General features: G+C 39.9%; 1 protein-coding gene across 2 annotated transcripts in view; it reads left to right on the top strand.

The window, feature by feature from the left end:
- Nucleotides 1-22506, top strand: part of igsf3 (immunoglobulin superfamily, member 3) — a 280663-nt gene extending 258157 nt beyond the window's left edge. For both annotated transcript variants that reach the window (XM_049484620.1, XM_049484619.1), the window contains exons 7-9: nucleotides 8176-8586; nucleotides 17172-17585; nucleotides 20631-22506. In XM_049484620.1, the coding sequence (XP_049340577.1) occupies nucleotides 8176-8586; nucleotides 17172-17585; nucleotides 20631-20881 (1076 nt within the window). In that variant the 3' untranslated portion in view covers nucleotides 20882-22506. The remainder of the gene's footprint in view (nucleotides 1-8175; nucleotides 8587-17171; nucleotides 17586-20630) is intronic.
- Nucleotides 22507-24154: the final 1648 nt, after the last annotated feature.

Below are 24154 nucleotides of genomic sequence, written 5' to 3'. Positions count from 1 at the left end.
TCTAATTAGTAACCATTAATAAACTAATAGTAAACCATTTATAAACTTTTCATAAAGGTCTTATTTTAAAGTGGTACCCAAAATTTTTAGCTCACTGTTGACATTTCTATTTCTATATATGTGTTGTTATATGTTTAATAACTGCTTATTAATGTTTTTTTTAGGTATTTGCAACCCAATTAATAACCGTTACTAGACTCATTCATAAACCATTCATAAACCCTTTATAAAGGTAGTCTTATTTTAAAGTGGTACCCATATTTTTTTACAGCTCGTATTATTTGGTCCTAGAAGCCTGTGTTGGTTGATTCTGTAAATGCTATGGCAACAGGATAAATTCCTTGGCTTAATACATTGTTTTATTTATTTGTAGCACTTTTACGAAAATCACTTGTAGCGCAAAAGTCTCTTTTTAACCTAAACTCAGTTGTAGACACTTGTATGAATAATCGCTGCACAAAGACTGCTTGATGACAAGCAACAGGCATTCAACCCAGCTTTCATCTTTTAATTTCTGTGGCGCAGCCGGTAAAGTCCAAATTAGAAAGAAACTCTGCAGACGCTTTGGTGTGTGCCAATCCAATCTGATAGTGGTTCCAGTCTAAGAGATTCTGCAGTAATTCTCTGGCAAATGATTGCAGCATTCCAGGAGTAATTCCCTGCAGAATGGCTGTCAGTGGCATGAGAGAGTCCCTCAGTGTGTAGCCAGGCAATGATGGCTCATTTCAGAGTGTAGGCAAAATTCCATTGTGCTTTTATAAGGGAGAAGAAATGCCTGTTAGCTGTGAAAATGTGTCTGAAAAGCTTAAGCAGTGTGCTGGAGATGCATGCACACACACACACACACTCACACACACACACACTCAGACCTCTCAGGCCATCCTTGTGCACTCACCAATCTGAGAGAAAGGGTGAAATTCTGCCGACAGATGGTCTGGACTTGAGGCAGCCCCATATATAGACCCATGGTGTCCTCACAAAAGAACTGAAGACACTAAATATTGACTCTCTGATACAGTTCACTTCAAGTTTGGAACTTTGTTGTGTACGGTTTGGTTTTGATGTTGCAGCTAGATCTTGTTTCATGCTCTACTTAACACTGTTAGTGTACCATAACTGTGTAATGAATTGAAAGAATCTGTTGTAAATCACAATTCACATTCTCCTAGGCTATGTTCAGACTGCCACCAAGAAACTGATTTTTGCCATATCTACATTGAATTCAGATTGAAATTCCATGGACCGCTAGAAACCACATGCAATCAGATTTTTGCTAATCAAATCCGAAGCACATTTGGAAGTGGTTTGAATTGTCATTACAATCAGATTATTATAGCTTTGTCTTAATCTGGATGCTCTGGACGCTCAATGCAAAAAGCTCGGGGAATCTCACACTTATTTTCTGCCCTATTTTTTGACTGATTTTACTGTTAATTCAGGGAGGTGTGTGAGGTTAGTTATCCATACAGGTGCTGACATTTAAACTGGTGGATATTCTGCCGGCTCCTTTGCTGTCTTGGAACTTCCGGTTTAGGAGCGTACCCCCAGCCTCACTTTCCTTTCAACATAGGTGCAGATTGAATAAGGTGCATTGTCATCAAAGGTCCTCAGGACTATGAGCGGGAGGTCGCGGGTTCGATCCCCAGCTCATGCAGCTTTGCCATCAAAGGGAGCAAAATTGACCCTGCTCCCTCCGGGTGGGTAGATGGCGCGCTCTCCCCACATCACTCCTAGGGTGATGTCTACAACACAGGGCATCTGTGAGCTGATGTATCGGAACCGAGTCGCTGCGCTTTCCTCCAAGCACGCTGTGATGCTGCTCGGCTAGCAGCTTGAAAAGAAGCGGTGGCTAATCAGCATGTGTTAGTCGTCATCCTCCTGGTGTTAGGGCATTACTAGTGAGTCCTAGAAATAAAATTATAAAAAAAAGATCCTCAGGACTACATGCTCCCATCAATACAGGCTCTTCTATTACTGATTTTATCTGAGTAAAAGCCCTGTAACATGTCAAGGTGACTGCTTAAAGATGATCATCTTTTCTGCTTCTGTGTATCAAACACACACCTCAAGTGTGGCAGCCGACGCCTACATTGTTACTATAACAACCCGTGCAAATACTGTAGGCTTTTGATGTCTGGACATGCAAATCCGATCTGATCACTTGCAGATAATAGACAGTCGTGTCTCTCTCTGCAGTCTGAACACAACCGTTACTCTCTGAAGGTAGTCTGCCACTTTGAGGAGAGCTGCAGGAGGCTGCTGGCTCTTTGTGAGTTGAGTGAACTCCAGTGGTGAAATAGTGTTCAGATGATAAAGTTCAGACGTGTTGAGTCTTGTATAGCGTGACCACATCGGATCTGTTCAGGAGCAGAGCAGCAGACCAGCGTGGGAAGAGAGGGTGGATGTAATTTAGTCCAGTTTATTTTTACATTATTTACAGTGCAAGTTTCTTATTAAGGCGCTAAACATCAGCCTACAACACAACTAAAAAATAAAAATAAAAGAAGTGATATAAACAAACTGCCCACAGATTTATATTAAGTAGTGACCACAACCAGGCTGTACTGAGGGTAAACAGCTTGTGCAATACTGGCCAGAAGTTTGAGCTACATTTAATAGGGCCCTGTGATTTCTGCAATGATGAGAACAGAAATAGAACCGTGGCATGAATGGGAACAAGTATAGGTAGGGGTGGGCGATATGGCCCATAAACAATATCATGATATTGAAAAACATCAAGAATACACTACTGCACCAAAATAAAAATCACATTTTATTATTGCATATAAAATGATATATGACACACCCCTAACTGAGATATTTAAAAAAAATCAAGAATTTTATCAGATTTGTAAAAGAAGTCAGTGATCCAAAATGTCATATAATTAATAATGCACTCCAAATATCTTCATATATCCAGGATTAAAGTAAAATAAATTATACGGGACAGAGATAATCTGACTCTAGTAGATATATAATGGGAAATGAGAACAGTGCTAAAACTTTTGCTAAAAACAGCAAAATAGTAGTATCCTGATGTGATAATTAGAGGTGGTTGATATGGCACAATAATTCAGGGTATAATATTGTACATGATATTCCAAAATGTTGGCGATTATATTGCGTACGATACAATATGGCACGCCCCTAGGTATAGGCCCTTTCTTAAAAAAACAAAAAGTTAAAACGATGCTTATATGATAAGTAGGAATGCATTCTAAGATATTAATATTTAAAATACAAATAGCGTTAATGCAAAAAGCAGCAACAATATACTGTAAAGACATGTATTTTGTTTGTTGGAGATTAAATTCAAACATTGTCTGGAGCATCCTAAAGTGTTTGTACAATAATTATACAGTAACTTTATTGATTTGTGTTTGTCCAAATAAATGTTCTACTGTTCTGTTCTGCTCTAAAATGCTCACTTTGCTCATGTGTCACATATTCTTTAATGTTTTTGTGGAACTTCTAAATAACAGTCATCCAAGCAGTGATTCTCAAAATGTAGTAAGCAAAGCATTTCAGGGTTGTAAACCAGAAGACCTTAAATTTAATGCGTGCAAAGAAATATTAATTTTTGACATATAAAGTTTTTACCTCTGATTTTAACATCAGGTTTGTTTTTGTTTATGTTTTAGTCCTTAACGTGGTAGACCCTGTATGTAAGCTTACCCTTCAGTTCTACAGTTTCATAGGTCTTACAATTGAACCCTGTGGAACTCCATGATTCACAATAGTTATCATATTAAATAATAGCCAAATAATTACCGTAGGGTTTAAGGGGGTGCCATGTAGACTCTGTAGTCTACTAAATTGTCTCACTCTCCTGTTATTTCCCTCTGTGTTAAGCTTTCAGACATGTTTCGGTAGGAATACTGAATTTACATGAAACAATAATCAATAATCTGCAGATTCTAAAGTGAGAAAGGCCCACACAGCAGCCCCAGTAGGTGGTACTTAAATGATTTGGTTTGATCATTGGTGAAACAGTGGTTTGAGAACCACTGTATTAGAATATCACCATAAGTCTGTTATGCTGTTTAAGATGTTAAACTTTGTAAGCTGGTATAATATTCACATTAAATTATTAAATAGATGTAATGTGTATACAAATTCATAGGCACGTAATGATCCTTTTAATCTGTATTTCCACCATTCTTAACGGACACGCAGGACATGACACTCTGAAATGGGACTAGGGTTGCAACGGTATGAGATTTTCACGGTATGATAACCGTCTCGGAAAATACCGCGGTATCACGGTTATCACGGTATCACAGTTTGTTACATATATTATTATTTTTTTGTTCAATTAACTATTTATTGTAGAAACTACACCATCAGGTGAAGGAAACCATGTTTTTCCACTACTCTTAAGGGCATTAAGAGTGTATATATATATATAAAAAAGTTGGTATATAACCAGATACTGCAGAAAGAGGGGATTTATTTCTGACATGATCCTCACAATAGAGATTTCTATTTTAAGGCTTTCACTACTTAAAACCTTCAACATATGAAAAACAGGCACGTCAGAATTAGAAAATGAACGCATGTAAATGAATGGCGTCTTTCACGTCCAGTCCGGCCAGTACCTTTACACGGACACGTGAATCCATCGTAGCACGCACTTCACGCCTGTACCTGCGTGCCCGAATTTCGGATAACTCAGCGCTTTTGCCGCATGGGTTATGCACGACTACAAAGAGATTTTATTTATGTTCAGATTAAAATTATAAACTGAACACATACTTTCCGCTGCACAGCGGGGTGGTGTTTTCGAAGATAGGAGAACAGGTTTGATGTATTTCCTCCTTTAGCTGTGACTTTACGGCCACATTGATTACAAGCTTGTTGATTACAAGATTACAAGTCTGTTTTCAGGCTGTTTGAATGAGCGAAATATGATCAGAATTATGTAAATTAACACTAACATAGAAGCATAGAACTATTATTTAATTAAAATTATTTTTAAGAACAGCTAAACACAGTGCGGAGAAGTTCACGTGCGAGAGAGAGAGAGACAGAGAGAGAGAGAGATTTGCGTGTTCTGATGTGAGCTACTCACAGGTAAAGGTTCTCTTTTATCTCCTCGTGCTCATTTTAGTCCAATACATAATTCTGCAATTTCTCAGTGTTTTCTGTCGTATTTTGCGGCTAGCGCGAGCGCTTACAACTAACACCGCGGGCCGCGAGGTGCAGCCGTGCTGCCGCTGTTATGCCGAATCCGACTCCCTGCTCAATCCGACTCCCGCTTCGCGGACAGAATCGGCACAACACCCCCCGCTGTAGAACTGCGGGAGTGAAAACAGCGCTTAAGTTAGTTAAGTTTCAGTTTTCGTTATTTGGTTCGTTTTCATTAACAATAATAATTGGTTACTTAGCATTAACATAGTGATTATCACACCAGAGCTTTATTTAAAAATAAAATATATAATTAAAAAACAGATGCCTACATCTCAGACTATTTTCTAGAGCCCAACCCGACCCGGCCCGAGGAATGTGGTGGGAAATCTCGGCCCGAACAGACCCGATCTCGGGTCGGGCCTCGGGTCAGGTCTGGTTCGGGCAGAGAATCTAAGCTCTAGTCTGATGCACTTTCTGCCATTCTCACCGCTGTGTGCTGAGTAGCTGAAGCGGAGCAGAGTTGCGCATGCGCGGGTGAGTTTCTCCGCTGGCTTGCGTTTTACCGGTAATAAGCAAACACACACGGTATGATAACCGTGCATTTTAATACCACGGTATACCGTGAAACCGGTTACCGCTGCAACCCTAAATGGGACAGGCCTCTAGTTTGGAAAATGAGGGACAGGTGGTCGCCCCGGTCTTGAGCGTGGCACTGCCGTGGCTTTGCTTACAGCAGGGAAGAGTTTGGCCTGTGTGATAAGGCAGTGAGGGCATGTGCTGCTGCCCCTGGCCTGCTGGAGAAGCTCCAGGCTTCAGCCTGCCGCTCAGGCCCTCGGTCGAGTCGAGCTATAGCCAGAGATGTGCTGCAGGGATTATGGCACCAAAGTGTCAGTGGAAAATTGGATTTTTAGCAAAGAGCCATTAAAGCATGAAAAAAAGAGAAAATGTTAAGTTTTGCAGCTGCTCATGAATTTTTAGGTATTAAAAGACACGGGCGGGGGGGCTCTGCGCGTTCACAGCTAATCCCTCCAATTTGGTGGTTTCTCGATAAGAGGGGGCCGTGTTTGTGCTTTTGTGTGTGTGTGCGTGTGCACACTTGAGTGTGTAGTGCAGAGCCATATGCTTAATATGTATTTGGAAGGCTGTTGGGCCTGTTTGCGCAAGGCTCTGCCTGTGCCAGAATAGCAGATATACTCATGTAGGACATCTGCTCGCTTTTCTTACAAGTTTAGATTTATGTCTTTCTTAGCGAATATGTGCTTATTAGCTGCTTGCTCGTGTGTGTGTGTCTATGTGTGTGTGTGTGTGTGTGTGTGTGTGTGTGTCCGCCTGCTTAAGAGTTGGCTTTTCTAAATCCTCTCATGGTGTGAAATGGCAGGCAGTGGCTGTGGCGGTCACACCTGATGCACCTGTACGTAATCCAATCTAAGCACTGTGGGAGCCTGCAGCTCAGCTTTCCTCGACAGCTTCCAACAGACATCTTATTCTGTGTCCCAGTGCAGCTCCTCTATCCTCTACAACAGCTCCTTTTCCCATCCACATCACAGGTGTCTCACGTCTACAGTAAGCCTATTTAGAACATGCATCCAAATGGTCATAGCACCCATTCTAATTAGTGAATCCAGCTTCTCTGAGAGGCACCTGTTGCTGATCCAGGTGTTTGAATATACACCAACATGCATAACTGACAGTCATGGGACAGAATCTAGCGTATCATGTGACTTTTGCCATGTCCTATGGACAATAAAAAAAAACACTGCACTGATTTATGGGATATACAGCTCTGGGGGAAAAAAGAGACCACTTCAGTTTTCTGAACCAGTTTCTCTGGTTATTTGCAGAAAATGAGAAATGGCTGAAATAACTTGTTTTAATAAGCTTTCAGACCTCAAATAATGCAAAGAAAACAAGTTCACATTCGTAAAGTTTCAGAAAGAGTTTAGAAATCAATATTTGGTGGAATAACCCTGTTTGTTTTTTTAATCACAGTTTTCATGCATCTTATCATGTTCTCCTCCACCAGTCTTACACACTGCTTTTGGAAATTTTATGCCAATCCTGGTGCAAAAAAAAATTCAAGCAGTTCAGCTTGGTTTAATGGCTTGTGATCATCCATCTTCCTCTTGATTATATTCCAGAGGTTTTATGGGATATACAGCTCTGATAAAAAATTAAGAGACCACTTCAGTTCTTCTGATTATTTGAAGAAAATGAGAAATGGCTGAAATAACTTTTTTAATAAGCTTTCAGACCTCAAATAATGCAAAGAAAACAAGTTCACATTCATAAAGTTTTAAGAGTTCAGAAATCAATATTTGGTGGAATAACCCTGGTTTTTAATCACAGTTTTCATGCATCTTGTCATGTTCTCCTCCACCAGCCTTACACACTGCTTTTGGATACCTTTATGCCGCTCTCCTACATTGAATGTGGATTTGATGTGATTTAGGTGATTCACTTGTTTGTTTGCATGGACAATTCTATCATTTATTCCAGCAATTATTTATCATATTTTGATACACAGATAAAAATGCACCAGTAGTGGCAGATTCTTCTATGCTGATATCCCAAAGTTCCATCATGCACTTTATAGTGATTTTTATTATAATTGTTGCTGCACATCATCCAAATAAGCATGATTTTTTTAATACCCTCTATAATTAAATGCACAGTTGGTGTTATTTAAATACTGATTATATTTTTGTTATACTTAATGTTGATTATTACATTAGAATAAAATATGGATATATTGTCCAGCTCTAGTCCTGATCATACAAGATTTGGTTTGTAGCTAATGATAGATTTTGGAAGAAATGAGGGACAAGGATGTAAAAAAGACAGATCAATAGACTTGTGTACAATTGGAACTGAGTTAATGTGTTAATATATAATGTGTGTGTGTGTGTGTGTGTTACCTTGCACTAATTATTTATATATATATATATATATATATATTATTTTTTTTTAGTATGTTTGATACTGTGCGGGAATTCTTTTATTGCTGTATATTAAAGCATTTTTTTTTTCTTTTTCTATTTCCTATAGTGAGCAAGTTGCGGGTGCACAAGTCCAACCAGAGCCTGCAGTTTTTGGAGGACAGCCGCGTGCGCATCAACTGCTCCATCGCTTCCCAGACCAGTGCTGAGTCCCAGCATGCTGTTCTGTGGTACGCCCGGAAAGGTGAAGCGGGCGAGCCGGATGAGATGCTGCTGAAGATCGAGAGGACGGGGGCTTTTGAGTACGGGGCGTATGCAGATGAGGAACGTCTGCGGAGTCGAGTGCAGTCCGAACGCGTCTCTCCCCGGCAGTTTGGCCTCACGCTGCACCGCGCAGAGACCAGCGACTCCGGAACGTATTACTGCCTGGTGGAGGAGTGGCTGATGGATCCGGATGGTGCGTGGTACCGGCTGGCCAGAGATTCATCCGGCTTCACAAATGTAGTGGTGAAGCAGCCAGGTAAGAGTTTTCTCAGTCTTTATTTTACAGTAAAATCTCATTAACACTCACTTTACATGTAAAAAAAAGTATATATAGATTATCAAACATTGTAACAGTCACTGCTCACATACTCCTACATGTCCTTTGTGTTGTCATGGATGTTACACAATTATGAGTAACTGTAAGTTACTTATAAGTAGGCCAATATGCTATATATTGCCCTGTAATAGCTGTGCTTTCACGATATTAGACAATCAGTATTAGCTTGGGGTGTAATTAACATGAGGAGGGAAGAATTAACCAAACAAAAAAACAGTTTAGAACAGTTCTGCCTGGCCGGCTCTGCTGTAGCCAACAAACCCCAGGGTGGATTTTTCCTTTCTGGACCTAGACTACCCACCTCTGTGTGTAAGTAACTATAGGTTTACATAGGATCTCCGGTGGATTTTGCGTTTTACAGAGACTCTAAAACTAGGTCAGTGGTTGAACTGCACTTATAAAGTAACATATGACATTGCAGAGACTGTTATTAGTGTAAAAATGTCTTTATTTTAAAACATGTCTAACTGTTCTCCGTCTCGCTGCCTCGCGGTGCTGTTAGCCAATCATAGGCGATTCATGAGCAAGAGCCGAAATCCTATCGTTTCTTCCCCCCACTCCTCCACCGGACTAGAGCAGCATTACATTAGATCACCGGAGCATTTTTTTTTTTTTTTTTCACAAAAAACATACCACAACTAGACATTTCAAAATAAATAATAAACGATGGAATAAAACCTTTAAGAGTGTAGGGTAATTAATCACAGCTTTACTAAGACAGCTTAGAATCTAAAGACTGATGGTAAATTCTGCCCTATACTGGATGATTTCTGCCCTGTTCACTTACATGGGATTAGGTCCTAAAATGCTGTACTGGTACCAGCCACCAAAGGGCATTAAATTCTTCTTCTTCTGCTTCTCCTTCTTCTTCTTCTGCATCTGCTTCTTTTTCTTCTGCTTCTTCTTCTTCTTCTTCTTCTTCTTCTCGTTCTTCTTCTTCTTCTTCTTCTTCTCGTTCTTATTCTTCTTCTCCTTCTCCACAGTGGTTGTGTTCTGTTTTTTTATCTGTATCCTTAAGATTTCAGAAAATGTAACAAATGCAGATCATATGAACGTAGAGTACAGAAGGCTGTTTCTATTCTTATCCAGTTCTAACACTGAGCTTAAATAAGCCTAAACAATAACCTTTTTTTTTTCTTTACAACCTAAAATGTTGCATGTCACATCTCACACCTCACGCCTATAACGAGAATATAAGTCGAGCTGTGCCCTGCCTTAACTTTCTAACACCCAAAGCTGCTTTGTTATCTATTGCCAATTTACCATAATTGAAGGTAATTTTCAACAGAATAACCAAGAAATCTCTAGGTTTAGCAATTTACACATGGTATAATTTTAACATTTAAAGCAGCAGCCAGCAATACACTGGGACATCCATCCATCCATCCATCCGTCCGTAAACACGTACAGGTGAAACCAGTCCAGCTCCAATATTTTTCACGTATTATTGGACCAATGATTGAGCACTTTATGTTGTCATCTGGCCAGCACTTAGCTCAGCACTTAAGGCGGGCTCAGGGTGGTGTTTGTCATTCACAATCAGTAGTAGATGTGTGCTCCATTCCCATGGGCCTGTGTGGCCATCTGCCTCCCCTGGCACAGAGAAGATTAGAGCGAGTGGCCTGAAAACATCCCTCCCCAGAGACTGGCATGGAGCTGAGCCACTCTGGGTCTGCCTGCTATGGCTGAATCATTCATTGTGGTGTGTATGTGTGTGTGTGTGTGTGTGTGTGTGTTGTGGTGTGTGGATGCATGTGTGTTTGTGTGAGAGAGAGAAGGGGAATGAGAGGCTCCTCTAAGGCATACAAACATCAGCTGTCACAGGGACTCCCCATATAATCCTTAGGGGGGATACCCATGTGCTCTTATCCAGCCCATGGGGGGGTTCAGGACACAATGTCCACTCTGCTGTATATGACAGGTAGTGCTGCTCCAGCACTAACCCTAAACAAATATGAGACATTTATAGTGTCTTTATTTAGCTGTTCACTAGTATCTTGTGGATATAATTGTATTTGATACATTGGACTTTCTCTGGTTGTAAAAAAATTCTCACCGTCAAGTAGGGCTCTCATGTTCAGCTGTTTTTATTGTTTTTTTAAATGGAAAACATGGCAGAAATAATTGTTGACTAATCGACTAATCAACTAATCGCAAAAATAATAGTCAGATTAGTCGACCACCAAAATAAATAATCATTAGTTGTAGCCCTAATGCGCAATAGTCACATCGCAGGACGTGCGATATCACTTAAGGCAATTAAATCAAACACGTCATGTTGCAGTGTTTTCATTCTTGACACAAGAAGTAGATACACAGCGCTGTCTCTGTGTCTGTGTGAGTGCTGATGCTGCCTGAGAAGTGCAAGAGGGAGGGGAGCGCAAGGAGGAGGTGGGGAGGGGCAGGAGTAAACACAAGGTAACCGCATGACCTCCATCCACATGGTTGGGTACGTGCTTGTAAACACGTGTTGAAAGCTGTGCACCTCAGTTCAGCACAGTTTTGCGGCGCAGATATTTCCAGTTACATCTGAATTCACACTTTTAATCCCAGAAAACGCTCTTATTTACTTTTCAAATGCCGGATTAAAGGGCTGACTACTGTTGTTTTGCTGTTTTCCTCAGCGCCTATTGTTTTGAATGCTCAGTGCTGACTCTTGATTGGTCTGGACCAAAGACAGCACATGGGTAGGGGCGGGGCTGGGGACGTCATGGGCCCTGCATTGATTAATATCGTTATATATATATCGTCGACAAAAGAACTTTTGCAATGTCAAATGTTTTCAGTATCTTGCAGCCCTATTGTCAAGTATTTAAAAAAGCTATTTTTTTGTAAATAATCCACCTCAGTGGGTTTAAAACAATCAGGATGTGACTGAAATGTAGAATTATCTTCCATTATTTTAAATGCCCAAAAAATTTAATGCAATGGAAAGGTCGGAAAAGTGTGAAGGAAAAGGGGTTGATTAAACATTATCAAACTGTAAGAACCTCTGGGGCACATTCAGTAGGAATTATTGCTTAACACACACTGCATACACAATGATAAACAGTTTTTACCCTTATGGCAAACATTTCCCCACTACCCTATACCTAAAACAAGTGTCTGACTTGTATAATGCAATGGCAATTCTCTCCATACCTGGCACAGGTGGCTGGTATAGAGATGATCTGCTCATGACCCACAGCTTTTCTCTTTTTAAAGCTTGCTTAAGACATTTTAAAAGGCTGATATGTGTGGGAAATTGTCTTAATAGCTCCAAGATTTCAGCCCTCAGGTGGGTCACTGCTTGTCCTGCCTGGCAACAGCCATAAAAAAGCTGGAAATTGATGATAAATATAAGAATTATATTTGCATCACCAAATGCTCAGTTTCCTTCCCTGAGATTCTGAGATGCCAGGCTTTTACTGCAGCCGCCATCAGCTGCCTGTTTTTTTTTTTTTTTTTTTTTCATTTGTCTTCAGAAAGTGAAATTAATTAAGGTCAAGTGACTGATTCAGCAGCTGTTTAAGAACAGTTTCTTGCTTTGAGAAGCAGTATGTTTTAGGGGCCACTATCCATCATGCACCCTTCCTTTTGTTCTTAGTTAATCTTGCTTTCATCAGTTCAGAGAAATGTGCTTTTAGAACTGTTTTAAGCACTCTGTTCTGCCCTTTTTGTTCTTAAGTGTTTGCAGGGTTTTAGCATATTGCGGTAAAGCCTCTATACTTACAGTCGTGATGGCTTTTCTTGACAGTGATACGCCTACACCCCTGAGAGGGTTCTTGACTTGACTAAATGTTGTGAAGGGTTGTTTTTTCAGCAGAAAAAAACATCCACTTTAGTGGACTGTGGTGTTTTGGACCTGTGGTGTTTTTTTGTTGGCCAGGATGTTGCTTCTTTTTCGTTTTTTTTTTTAAGTGGCCAATTGATTATTTGGTCTGTCATAAAGTTTCTGCTACCACTCTGACAGGTTTGTATAGTTTTCTCAGATTAAAGATGGCCTCCTTCATTTGCCTTAACACATGGTTTGACTCCATTATAACACATCACAAGGAATCAACTCCTAACCATTTATTGTTTTATTAATTTGCCATGAAATAAGGAAAGAGCAGGTCACATCTGCCCGTGAAACTGTTTTTCAATCAGTTGTCCAATTACTTTTGAGGCTGTGAAATTGGAGAAACTATGTTAAAATGATTGTAATTAAAGTTATTGCAATATGTTTGGTATTACCTTAAATTGAAGTTAAATGTCTACACGTTACTCATTATTTCCAAAGAGGTGACATTTATAGCACCATTCAGTTGCAAAAAAAAGTATGTGAACCCTTTGGGATTACTTGGATTTCTGCATAAATTGGTCATTAAATGTGTTTTCTGATCTTCATCTACATCACAACAATAGATAAACACAGTCTGCTTAAACTGATACCACACAAACAAATTACATGTTTACATGGTTTTATTGAACACAACATGTTAACATTTACAGTGAGGGGTGGAAAAGTATGTGAACCCCTAGGCTAATGACTATTCTTAGAGCTAATTGGAGCCAAGATAGATGAAACCAAAATTGTTGAGTTGAGTTGTTTGGATGGAACAGACAACGCTATGGGTGGAAAAAAAAGGCACAGCACACCATCATCAAAACCTCCTCCCAACTGTGAAACATGGTGGAGGGGGCATCATGGTTTGGTGCTGCTTTGCTGCCTCAGGGCCTGGACGGATTGCCATCATCAATGGAAAAATGAATTCCCAAGTTAACCAAGATATTTTGCAGGAAAATTTAACACCATCTGTCCACGAACTGAAGCTCAACAGAGAATGGATTGTGCAACAGGACAACGACCCAAAACATAGAAGTAAATCAAAAACCGAATGGTTTCAACTACAGGAAACAGGAACTACAGTTTGGTTGAGGTTATTACTGCCAAAGGAGGGTCAACTAGTTATTAAATCCAAAGGTTCACATACTTTTTCCACTGTGCACTGTGAAAGTTAACATGTTGTGCTCAATACAACCATGCAAACATATAATTTGTTTGTGTGGTATTAGTTAAATCAGACTGTGTTTGTCTATTCTTGGGACTTGGATGAAGATCAGAACACATTTATTAACCAATTTATGCAGAAATCCAAGTAATTCCAAAGGGTTTACATACTTTTTCTTGCAACTAAACAAGCTGTGTGATTTCTGCAGTTTTAAGTAACCAGTTAGTGGCCTGTAATGAGCAGTTTTCATATAGTAACTGTTTAACAGCCATATGAGACATTCAGGGAACATCGCCAATATTCAAAAACTTGTATTTTAAAATAGAACACAGACCCTGTGATCCTTATTTGGCCAAGTCACCAAGTGCAACATGATGCACAACCTCAGAGCTCTACTCATCATCTTCCACCCCTAGATTCCCCCATCACCCCTGCCAAACTGCTCAGGCTACCCCAGGGCGTGTGCGTTTGCTGGGCTCAGGTGACTGTTTGAATGGGAATGAGCTCGCTGTGCTCGGCCTCTTTGCCAGCTGAGACACATGGAACCATAATTTTGTGACCCTCAGGCTCAGAGACACCTGCCCTGTCTTAATCTATCCCCCCCCCACACACACACACACTCCACCCTCCTGCCCAAAAAAGCCCACACACACACACACACAGACTTATTCATTTCACTTTTACATTACTGCCCTACACAAAGGTGACCACCTCACTGCTGTTCTGGAGCAGAGCCTGTTGGACAGCTCCTCCCCGAGGTCATTTAACATGCAAGGCAAAGAGCGTTCGGCATCTGCTCCACTGAAACAAGGCAAGGGCAGAGAAAGGGCATTTTCAGAACGTTATCAGGCGTGTAAATAAGCTTTTGGTTGTTTTTTCTTTCATAAATAAAGACGCACACACAGAAAAACACTTGTGTGTGTGTATATACTAACACTTGTGTGTACTAGGGCTGTCAAAGTTTACATGTTAATAACACATTTTAATGCGACACTTTTAATGCCTTTTTAAAACACTATTAACACATTTTTTCTCAGTGTAACCTTTAAACCAGCCGTAGTGCGCTGTGTAAGTTGTTCTGATGATATTTATAGTGTTATTATCTGATTATTCCCCATGGAGTAAGGTTAGATATAACAGAGTACTATGAATAGAACGTCCACATAGAGAAATGAAATACAAACCCAAATCAGAAAAGGTTGGGATGGTATAAAATGGTAAAAAAAAAAATTTACAATTAATTTGACTTTTGATTGCACACAGTATGAATCACAGATATTTCATGAATTGTATGTATTGTCAATTTAATTTAAAGGAGAACTCTGGTGTAAAATGGACTTTTGGTGTAGTAAACCATGATAAAAATTACTTACCTTTGTTGAATAGAACACCTCTTTTCTCCAACAGCGTTCCGAGATCCAGACATTTTAACAGTTTGTCCAAACACCCTTTAGAATTGGGTGACACGGGGCACAATTTGCCCCGATAAATCACTTTTTCCATTGTTATTCAGGCTTAAAGTAGCTCCACACCTCCTTGCTAGAATCCAGAGAGCCCTGTAATTTAAAACGAGGCATTAATAACTTACAAAGTGCACAAGAAGCTTATTAAATACCACTGTTTACATCCTATAACGCTAGCTTCAACTCAGTGCACCGTCATCACTGTCTACTGATAATGACATATAAACATAAGCTTTAGCCTTTTGTACCAAATCATGATTTCAATCACCTGTTAACTGTTTTTTTTTTTTTTTTTTTTTAATAAAAACTACATTTATTAAACTAGATTTAATACAATAATTTGTAGCAACCTGATTCCTGAGACAGCACAACTGGCCTTGCTTTCTCTGGGTGGGTTGATGGCGCCCACTCTCCCCACATCACCCTTTAGGGTAATGTTGGTCAGTATGATGCATCTGTGAGCTGATGATGCATCGGAGCCGATTTGCTGCGCTTTTCTCCAAGTGAGGAGAATGGATACATGTTACTGCTGCATCAGCAGAAGTTGGAAAAAGGGGGTGGCTGACATCACATGTATCGGAGGAGGCATGTGCTAGTCTTCACCCTCCTGGTGCTGGGGCATTACTCGTGATATTTAGGGGTGGGTGATATGGCACGGTATTTTAAGGTATAATATCATTTACAATATTTAAAAATGGCACACCCCTAGTTCATAACATATATAAAACAATGTATTTTCATTACTGTATCAATGCATGCACATTATTTGTACTTTGTACTTGTGATAGACCCTAAAACACACAAGTGATGCATGCACTGTAAATTTTACCTGGATGCATGTACTGTTCCACTTTGGCAGAGTGAGCAAAGAGAAAGTCAAAGCTGAATTATAAAAAAAAAACATATATTAAGCAAAAGCGATGTTTTGCGAAGTAGACAAACAACACTCAATGCAGACAGACGCTTTTATAGAGAGAAGCTCACAGTGACAGATGAGTGTAATGTTAGGAGTCTCATGCAGTGACTTACTGGTATATTATAGTTGGCAGAATTTCTAGAGCAGTGCCTCGTTTGCATTCGTGCATATCCTGATGAAACCTACTTGGTTTTCCTCCGGTTGTCCCAGCGACTTCGTTGGTGTGCCGCTGGTGCTCTTCCTCACTAACTAAACTAATTGGTGATTACTTAGGGAGCAGCGGCTCAGCATGGTAATTTCGAGTCCTTCATTTGATGTTCTGCGGTACAAAGGCATTTAGGGTGATGGCTGCAGAATACACTATCTAACCCCCATTTCAGCAGCGTGCTACTGGAGACGCCTCTAGCCCGCTGGGGAATTTAGTTATTATCCAGCATCACATCACGGAGCTCACATTTCCCTCATATTATATCTAAATATGTGCTGAAATCTCTAACCTAATTTCCCCTGGGATCGAGGGGAGGTTCTCATTAAACTGCTTGGGTGCACGGCATCCTGGGATAGCATCCAGAAATATGTCTTTAAAAAGTGATGTAGATGAAAAGTTCACCACCCCTTATCTGCTGTTTCTAAAATGAATTTTTTCAGCTTTTTTTTTTTTTTCATGAGGAGGAAACACAAGGGGGGCTGTGAGCTCAGACTGGGGGAGAAAAACACTTGGTTGTCTTATTTTTAGTCTGATCACAGCTTAGATGCTGTGAGAAAAACCTGCGAGTTCTCATGCGAGGAGCGTTAATCCACACTCATGTGGGACTGCTGCGCTATACAGAAAAACAGCCAGTTCTCGTACTTCTAAGGTGTGACGTTCCCTGCAGAAAACAACTTACCCACACATTTTAAATGTTTTTTTTTTTTTTTTTTTTTTTGTGGACATGGTTATGCTTTTCAATGTTTTTTTTGTTTGGCATCATTTGGAATTAGTCCTCTACTGATTTCAGTCTCCTAACACATATAAATGTGTTCAGGCTTCAAACAGTAGGCAACTTCTCTCAAGAAATGGACTGTATTGTCTTTCATTCCCTTTATATTGAACCTTGGCTCTTTTTTAACTCTATCTCTCTCTCTTTCTCTCACTCTGCCTCTTCATGGTAGAGGTCAGATTGCAGGTGGAGGAGCTGGAGTCCAACATCACAATACCAGAATCAGGATCCATCCGTCTGGGTTGTCGCATTCCTTCCCAGTCCTCTAAAGACTCCCGCTTCTCTGTGTCGTGGTACGTGTCCCGCTCCGAGAGTGACGAGGAAGACGAACGGGAGTGTGTGTTCTCCATTGGCCACGATGCCGTGTTCGGTAACGGAAACTGCAGTCCCACAGAGGAGCCAGGCCGCCTGCAGTTTGAACGCACTGCCTCAGACCTGTACGGCCTGACCATCCAGAGGGTGAACCCTAGAGACGGAGGCAGATACTACTGCCACGTGGAGGAGTGGCTGCTAAACCCACGCAACGAGTGGTACTGCCTCGCCACCAACGACTCTGGATTCACCATTGTAAATATCTTGGAACAAGGTACGTCAAAAACTTTTTGATTATATAAATATCTACAGGGGTTGGACAGTGAAACTAAAACACCTGTCATTTTAGTGAGGGAGGTTTCATGGCTAAATTGGACCAGTCTGTTGGCCAATCTTCATTAATTGCACATTCCTCCAGTAAGAGCAGAGTGCGAAGGTTCAATTATATCTTGATCTCTGTAGACCATAGAACATGGTTCCAGTAAGCTATACACTGCTTGCTTCAGTAAACTATTTTAGGCTTTCTTGTGCATCAGCTTCAGAAGAGGCTCCCTTCTAGGACAGTGCATACAGTATGTCTGTGGCATATGGTCTGAAGAGGTCTGTTCTGAGTGGAACCGGTCCTGGAAAAAAAAAACGCTCTGAATGATGTTGGCCATCGTGCTGTATCTCAGTTTTAGGGTGTTAGGTCATCTTTGAGCATTTGAGATGAAGAAGTATTGCTCTCTCTACAGAGAGTTTTCTTGACATGAAGTGCCATGTTGAATATCCAGCGACCAGTATGAGTGAATTGTTCCAAAATCACCAAATTTAACAGGCCTGCTCCTCGTTCACACCTGGAAGCTTGTAACTTGTAACACCTGGAAGCTTGGGAAAATAGCTAATTGGGTACAATTTGGTCATTTTCACTTAGTGTTGCCAGTGGTTTAGACACTAATGACTGTTTGTTGAGTTATTTTGAGGGCATAGCAAATTTACAATTATACAAGCTGTACACAGACTACTTTACATTGTATCAAAGTGTCATATCTTCAGTGTTGTCCACTGAAAAGATAAGTAAAAAGTAAAATATTTACAAAAATGTGAGATATATTGAGATGTATCTAGGTTTTTTTTTTGACAGTAGCCCCAATCAAATGCTTCTATTTATGATGAGTTAGAAAGAAAAAATCCTATGGTTACCTACAGCATTTCTCCTCACGGAGTCAATCTTTTGATTTATTTTGATTAATTTATTCCTCTGTTTTGGATCATTGTCAGCTGCTGAGACCGTCTGCTGTGGAATTTTCTGATGCAACCTGAAATTCATTGATCCCTCAGTGACTTTAATCCATCCATCCAGGGCCTGAGGCAGCTAAGCAACTCCACACATTACACAAGGCCTTGTTGGTCCCTGATGAAAAAGACCAATTAAAATATTAGGATTAAAACCAGATGGGTTTGCTATTCCAGCAAAATTGGCTTAATGGTTACCACCTTTGGATTACATTAGAAAACAATTTATTATATGTGTTGCAAATTGGTCACTGGTCCCTTGGTAAACCATTAGGATCCTTTACAGAATAATATCAGCGGATCGGAAGAAAACATGGAACAGCAAAGCATTCTTTAGAAAACGTCCGGTGGAAATTAATGTATGTTTGTTTATTAATTGTTTAGGGAGCATTGTTTTCTTTGTTTTCTCTGCTTTTATTTGAGATTTATAAACCCTGAGGTTCTTTGTTTCCTGTTTGAGGATTGTATAGCAAGTTTTGTCTTCGTTTAATGATCTGAAACAAAGTAGGAAGGAACAATGCGGAGAATTCTCTGTGATTTCAGAGGTTCTCTGAAATCACATTTGATCAGGGCATATTTCACTTGAACAAAATCTGTTGAGAAGAGCAGGTATGCAGAATTGTGCAGAGCAGGTCGAACCCAGGCGTAAGTGGATTGGAATAATTACCCTCTTTACAAGACCAGCTCCAATTACCCTCTTCTCAAAAGGTCGTTATTCTAACAGCTCCTGTAATTTTCTGCTGGAAAGCAGGACTGTTTGAGCCATTTTGTTCAGGAAAAAATATGGCTGTAAAAAAATATTGTGTGTTGTTTGTTTAAGGGACATAATGCAGCATATTGTACCTTAAAATAACATATTCTCTCCTGTAATAAGGAGGACGTCAACTCTGTCATTGCAACTCTTAGGCCCAAAATATCTGTTGTTACACTGTGTAACTCTTCTGAAGTATGTGCAGATAGTTATTGTATGAACTGTGTAACAGTGAAATCGTACTCACATTTTCGTAAACTCCTGTAGCATCATTCCATATTCCAATTGTTTATCGTTAAACTTGTCAGCAAATGCACATTTAAAGCATGATTTGTATTTATGGCAGTGTTGTAACAGTGAACACCTACTTAAGAAAAAACTAAAACATATCGCTATATCCTCATACTATGGTGCTTTAAAATAGGCTATCTTTGTTCACCAAAAGTCATGAGACAGTACTGTAACTTTTGCAATATAATCCTTAGAACACTGGCTACACTGACCTGTGGGATATTAATAGGGATACTGGCCTCCTGCATTGAATGTGGATGTGTTTCTGAGTTGCTTGTCTGGTTGCATGGACAATTCTAGCCAGATACTGCCAGTTACAATCATTATGCTGTCTGTTGTGGGTGGTAATGCCTGTATTCCAGGTACACACATGACACTATGGATCATGAAATGGTACATTTTGACACAAATTGGAATAGAAATATCATGTTTCGTCCGTCTAAAACACACCATCAGGCCTTGAAAAAAAAGTAAGGGAATTTGAAAATAGCAATTTTCAGGCCTGGATAAGTTTTGGAAATCATGAAACTTTGGTCTACAAATCTTTGTGTTTCTTTTTATTGTCAAAGAAAATCTATTCTAAGCCAAAAAATACATCAGTTCAGAGTTAATTCAGTAATTTAGCCCAGCACAATGGAGCTCTCAGGATCTGACACACATTGTATTATTAAAGATTGTGTTTTAGATCAATTTTATGCCTACTATGTTCAATTTTAAATATAGTTTTTGTTGATTTTTGTTTTTATTGTCCATGAATTGTCCATGTTTATTGTCTGCACTGCTGTTTTAAAAATCGTATGGTCATGAAAATTTGCCATGAAGGCATGGAAAAGTCATGAAAAAAAAAATGGAAATTTATTGGTTAAAAAGAAAATCTCTCACAACAAAAAGTTTGACACAAAGGGTTTTTAAACTTTTCACACACCCATGTCCACTATGTATGTAAAAAATCTTAATATGCTGACTGATTTCTACATCTCTCCTCTTTCTTCTCTCCCGCAGTCTCCACCCTGCAGTCAGTGGTGTGCTCCAACAACTCGCTCTTCTACTTCGTATTCTTCTACCCCTTCCCCATCTTTGGCATCCTGCTCATCGCTGTTCTGCTGGTGCGCTACAAGAGCCGCAACTCCAACAAGAACCAGGAGGGCAAAAACGGTGCCCCCTTGCTATGGATCAAAGAACCCCACCTGAGTTACTCTCCCACCTGCCTGGACCCACCTGCTCTCAGCCTCCACCCCGGATCCGTGGAGTAACGGAACTCCACCCTCTCTCTCTCTCTCGGCCATTCACACTCTCTATTGCTGTCTCTTTGTTGCTCTGTCTCTCTTATCTCCCCACTCCTCATCTATGACAAAGCCAGCAGGAAGCATTCTGGGCTCCTGACTCGGCCCTGTCAAACCATCCATATGGCTGAACTAACCCCTCCTCAGTTTGGTGTTGCCTGGCTACAGTGACTGCCAGTGGTAAAGCCGAGAGATTCTGTGTGGTTGTTTAATTAGAGGACTTTTTCATTTTATTTTTCTGCTGTTTTAAAAGTCACCATGTGTGTACTTTGGTCATAATCTCACATTACCCGTTTCCCTCTCTTGAGCAGAAGTGCCTGTGGGTCTTAGTACTTCAGTAGTTCATCTGACACACACGGCCTACGCCTCCCTTGCCACCTTTGTGGCCTACAACCTGAATGAAGAAAGTTTTTTTTTTTTAATGTGTGGTATGAACGATATTATTTTCTGTTCTACTGTTTCCCCCTCCATTTTTATGAAGTCTGGTGCAAACCTCTCAATGAGTATTATGTTTGTTTTGTGTTTTTATTTGTTTCCAGTGGTTCTTTGTTTCAGAAGACTGGCTGGTTAACCCACCGGCCTGTGAACGGAAATAATCAAGGCACATCCAAGCTTTGAAATCTTGGAAAGAAATCCTTTCCTCTGTAGAAATCTGGAAAGAAAAAAAGTAGTGGTCATGAATTCTTGAGACGAGTTCTTGGGAGTGCGCCACAGAACTGATTTCAGACCTGTCTCTGTTTTGGACTGATGAAACCGAGACCAGGGAGAAACCTAGCCTCCTCCCACTGAGTCTAGGGACGCTTTATCAGACTCATCCTCACTGCCAAAGACCCACTAAAGACACTTGGCCAAACTCTCATGCTGATTTGCAGCCACTGATGACTGATGAGCTTGCCCATGTGCAGAAACTAGTGACTTAATTAGGGTCCATTACATTCCTCTATACAAGCCTTCTGGAGAACGGGAAGGTGGACATTACACAAGGAGATCGCCGAATTCCTGCTCGGGTCTGCAGTTTCATCGTTCGTGTTCAGGTGCTCCTGCTAGCACGTTTGTTTGATATGTTTTTTTGCTTTGTTTAACATTGTGCATTTTCAATCGTTATTGTTATATTATTATACTTATTCCTCTCAGATTTCACTCGAACTCCTTTCTGTCCTGAACTGTACTCCAGCGTGCTGGTCAGTGAGGTGTCTATGCGATGGGAGTGTACAATGGGAGTAAGCACTGAATCGCAGTGCCTTGCCTCCTACTGTGAATATTTCATCTGTCACCCAGCCACCCTCCCCTGCTTTTGTAAGTTAGCTAGGTTGTGCGCGAGACAGGAGGAGTATGAGGGCTTTTTGAAGTCAAGGTCAGACATAAGATCATCTTTCCCACCAATCCTTCCTCGTTTTTAACCTGCTCCTTATTCAGCAAGCCGGTGGTGATTTGGAGAAAGCTCCCAAAGCCTGCTGAGAACTGAGAAGACACTTCTGATACGAGGGACAATCTTGGTGCCAAGGCCTTTTTTTTTTTTTTTTTTTTTTTTTTTTTTTTAAATAAATTGTTACCTGTGCTCTGCAAGACCGGTCTGCGAAAGCCGTCCGCAAAGCCCTATACGGCTTTAAGATAAAGATACTGTGTAAATAGGACTGCCTGGCTCCTGCTTTAGGGGCTCATGGGATATGTGTAGGCTCATGAAGAGCAGTTGTTAAGGCTGACGTTTAACTCTTTCACTAAATCTTCATAAACTTCTTAAAGACCAGACAGAAATCATCCTTATATTCTCCAGAGGATCCGTTTTTTGACATGTTGCCCATTCCTTTTATTAATATTTACAGCTCCAAAAATGCTTAAAAGCATTCTTTACCATATCAAATATTTACTATGCTATCTGCAGCCTCACGAGGGACGTGCTTTAAAGGGAAAATTCCGACGCAGACATATTTTTCACACAGAGAGAGTCTTCTGCTGTGTTTGAGGTGACTGTGATACTTTAGTTAAGTGCAGTGCATAATTACACAGGAGACTAAATGCATCTCCCCAGGCAGGCTGCTTAGCCGGTTAGCTTGTGGAACATTACACTAAATTTCCCCCTTTGCTTGCTGAAGCAATGGAATTAATTGTACAATCATTCACAAACAAGAACTCACTGATAAAACGCTATTAATTTGGCCCATTTTGGATTCCAAAAGCCTACAGGAAATGTGCCCAGTCTATTCATTTAGTTTGTAAACACCGCAAAGGAATTTAAGGCTACGTCCACATTACAAGCCTCATTAATCAGATTCGATTTTTTTTTTTTGCACAGATAGAAATTGGCTAAAAGTTGGTATTCATAAATGTAAGTCTTCTGCTGGTGTTGTGGCGAATTTTATTTCGACTCCCTGACAGAATCCAACTCCTGTTGTTCTGATGTTCTGTTGTTTTTTATGAAATTATGAATGAAATCAAATCAAACTGTTGTCATATCACAGCAACACAGGTGAGTGAAAAACTGCACTCTACATACATTATTGCATAGAAATTTACATTACTATATTCATAAAGGCAATTCAATAATCCATTTGCCTATATGAATTAAGAGTACCACTTTAAAATAAGACTACCCTTATAAATTATTTATAAATGGTTTATAAACTAGATTATTAAGTATTATGGATTAGGTTGTAAATGCATTAAAACCCAACACATCAATTAAAAAGGCAACAGTGATCCGTTGTTTGCTTAATCATTTATTTCAACTGAGTCGTTTAATTTATATTAAAGAGTTAAACATACTTACAAATATATTAATATGACAAGTTTAATGCTGACTGATGGAAAACTAAAATCACAAACTAAGATCAGTATCTAGAAAGATCTGAGGTTTGACAGTAGAAATGAGTGTGGAATAACTACTTTGCCCTTTCCTTTTTTGTTTTTTTAACTCACTGTTGTCATTATTAATCAACTGATTAATGAGTTTTAATATATTTGCAGCCTAATTAATAACAGTTAATAATCTCCTTTATAAACTATTCATAAACCCTTTATAAAGGTAGTCTTATTTTAAAGTGGTACCGAATATAGTAATGTAAACTAATGTATATTTATATTTATATATAATAAATGAATGGCTACATTTAAACAAGGCAATGATATATGTTTGTATGTAGTGTAGTTTTTAACTCACCTGTGTTAATTCCAGATGATGATGACCGTGAAAACAGAAGGAGTGTTGCTGTTTTATCAGAAGGAATCACAGATTAAATTTGGATA

This window comes from Astyanax mexicanus, chromosome 11 (genome assembly GCF_023375975.1).
Source record: "Astyanax mexicanus isolate ESR-SI-001 chromosome 11, AstMex3_surface, whole genome shotgun sequence".
In the NCBI taxonomy this organism is placed as follows: domain Eukaryota; kingdom Metazoa; phylum Chordata; class Actinopteri; order Characiformes; family Acestrorhamphidae; genus Astyanax; species Astyanax mexicanus.
This window is presented reverse-complemented; position numbering and strand designations above follow the sequence as displayed.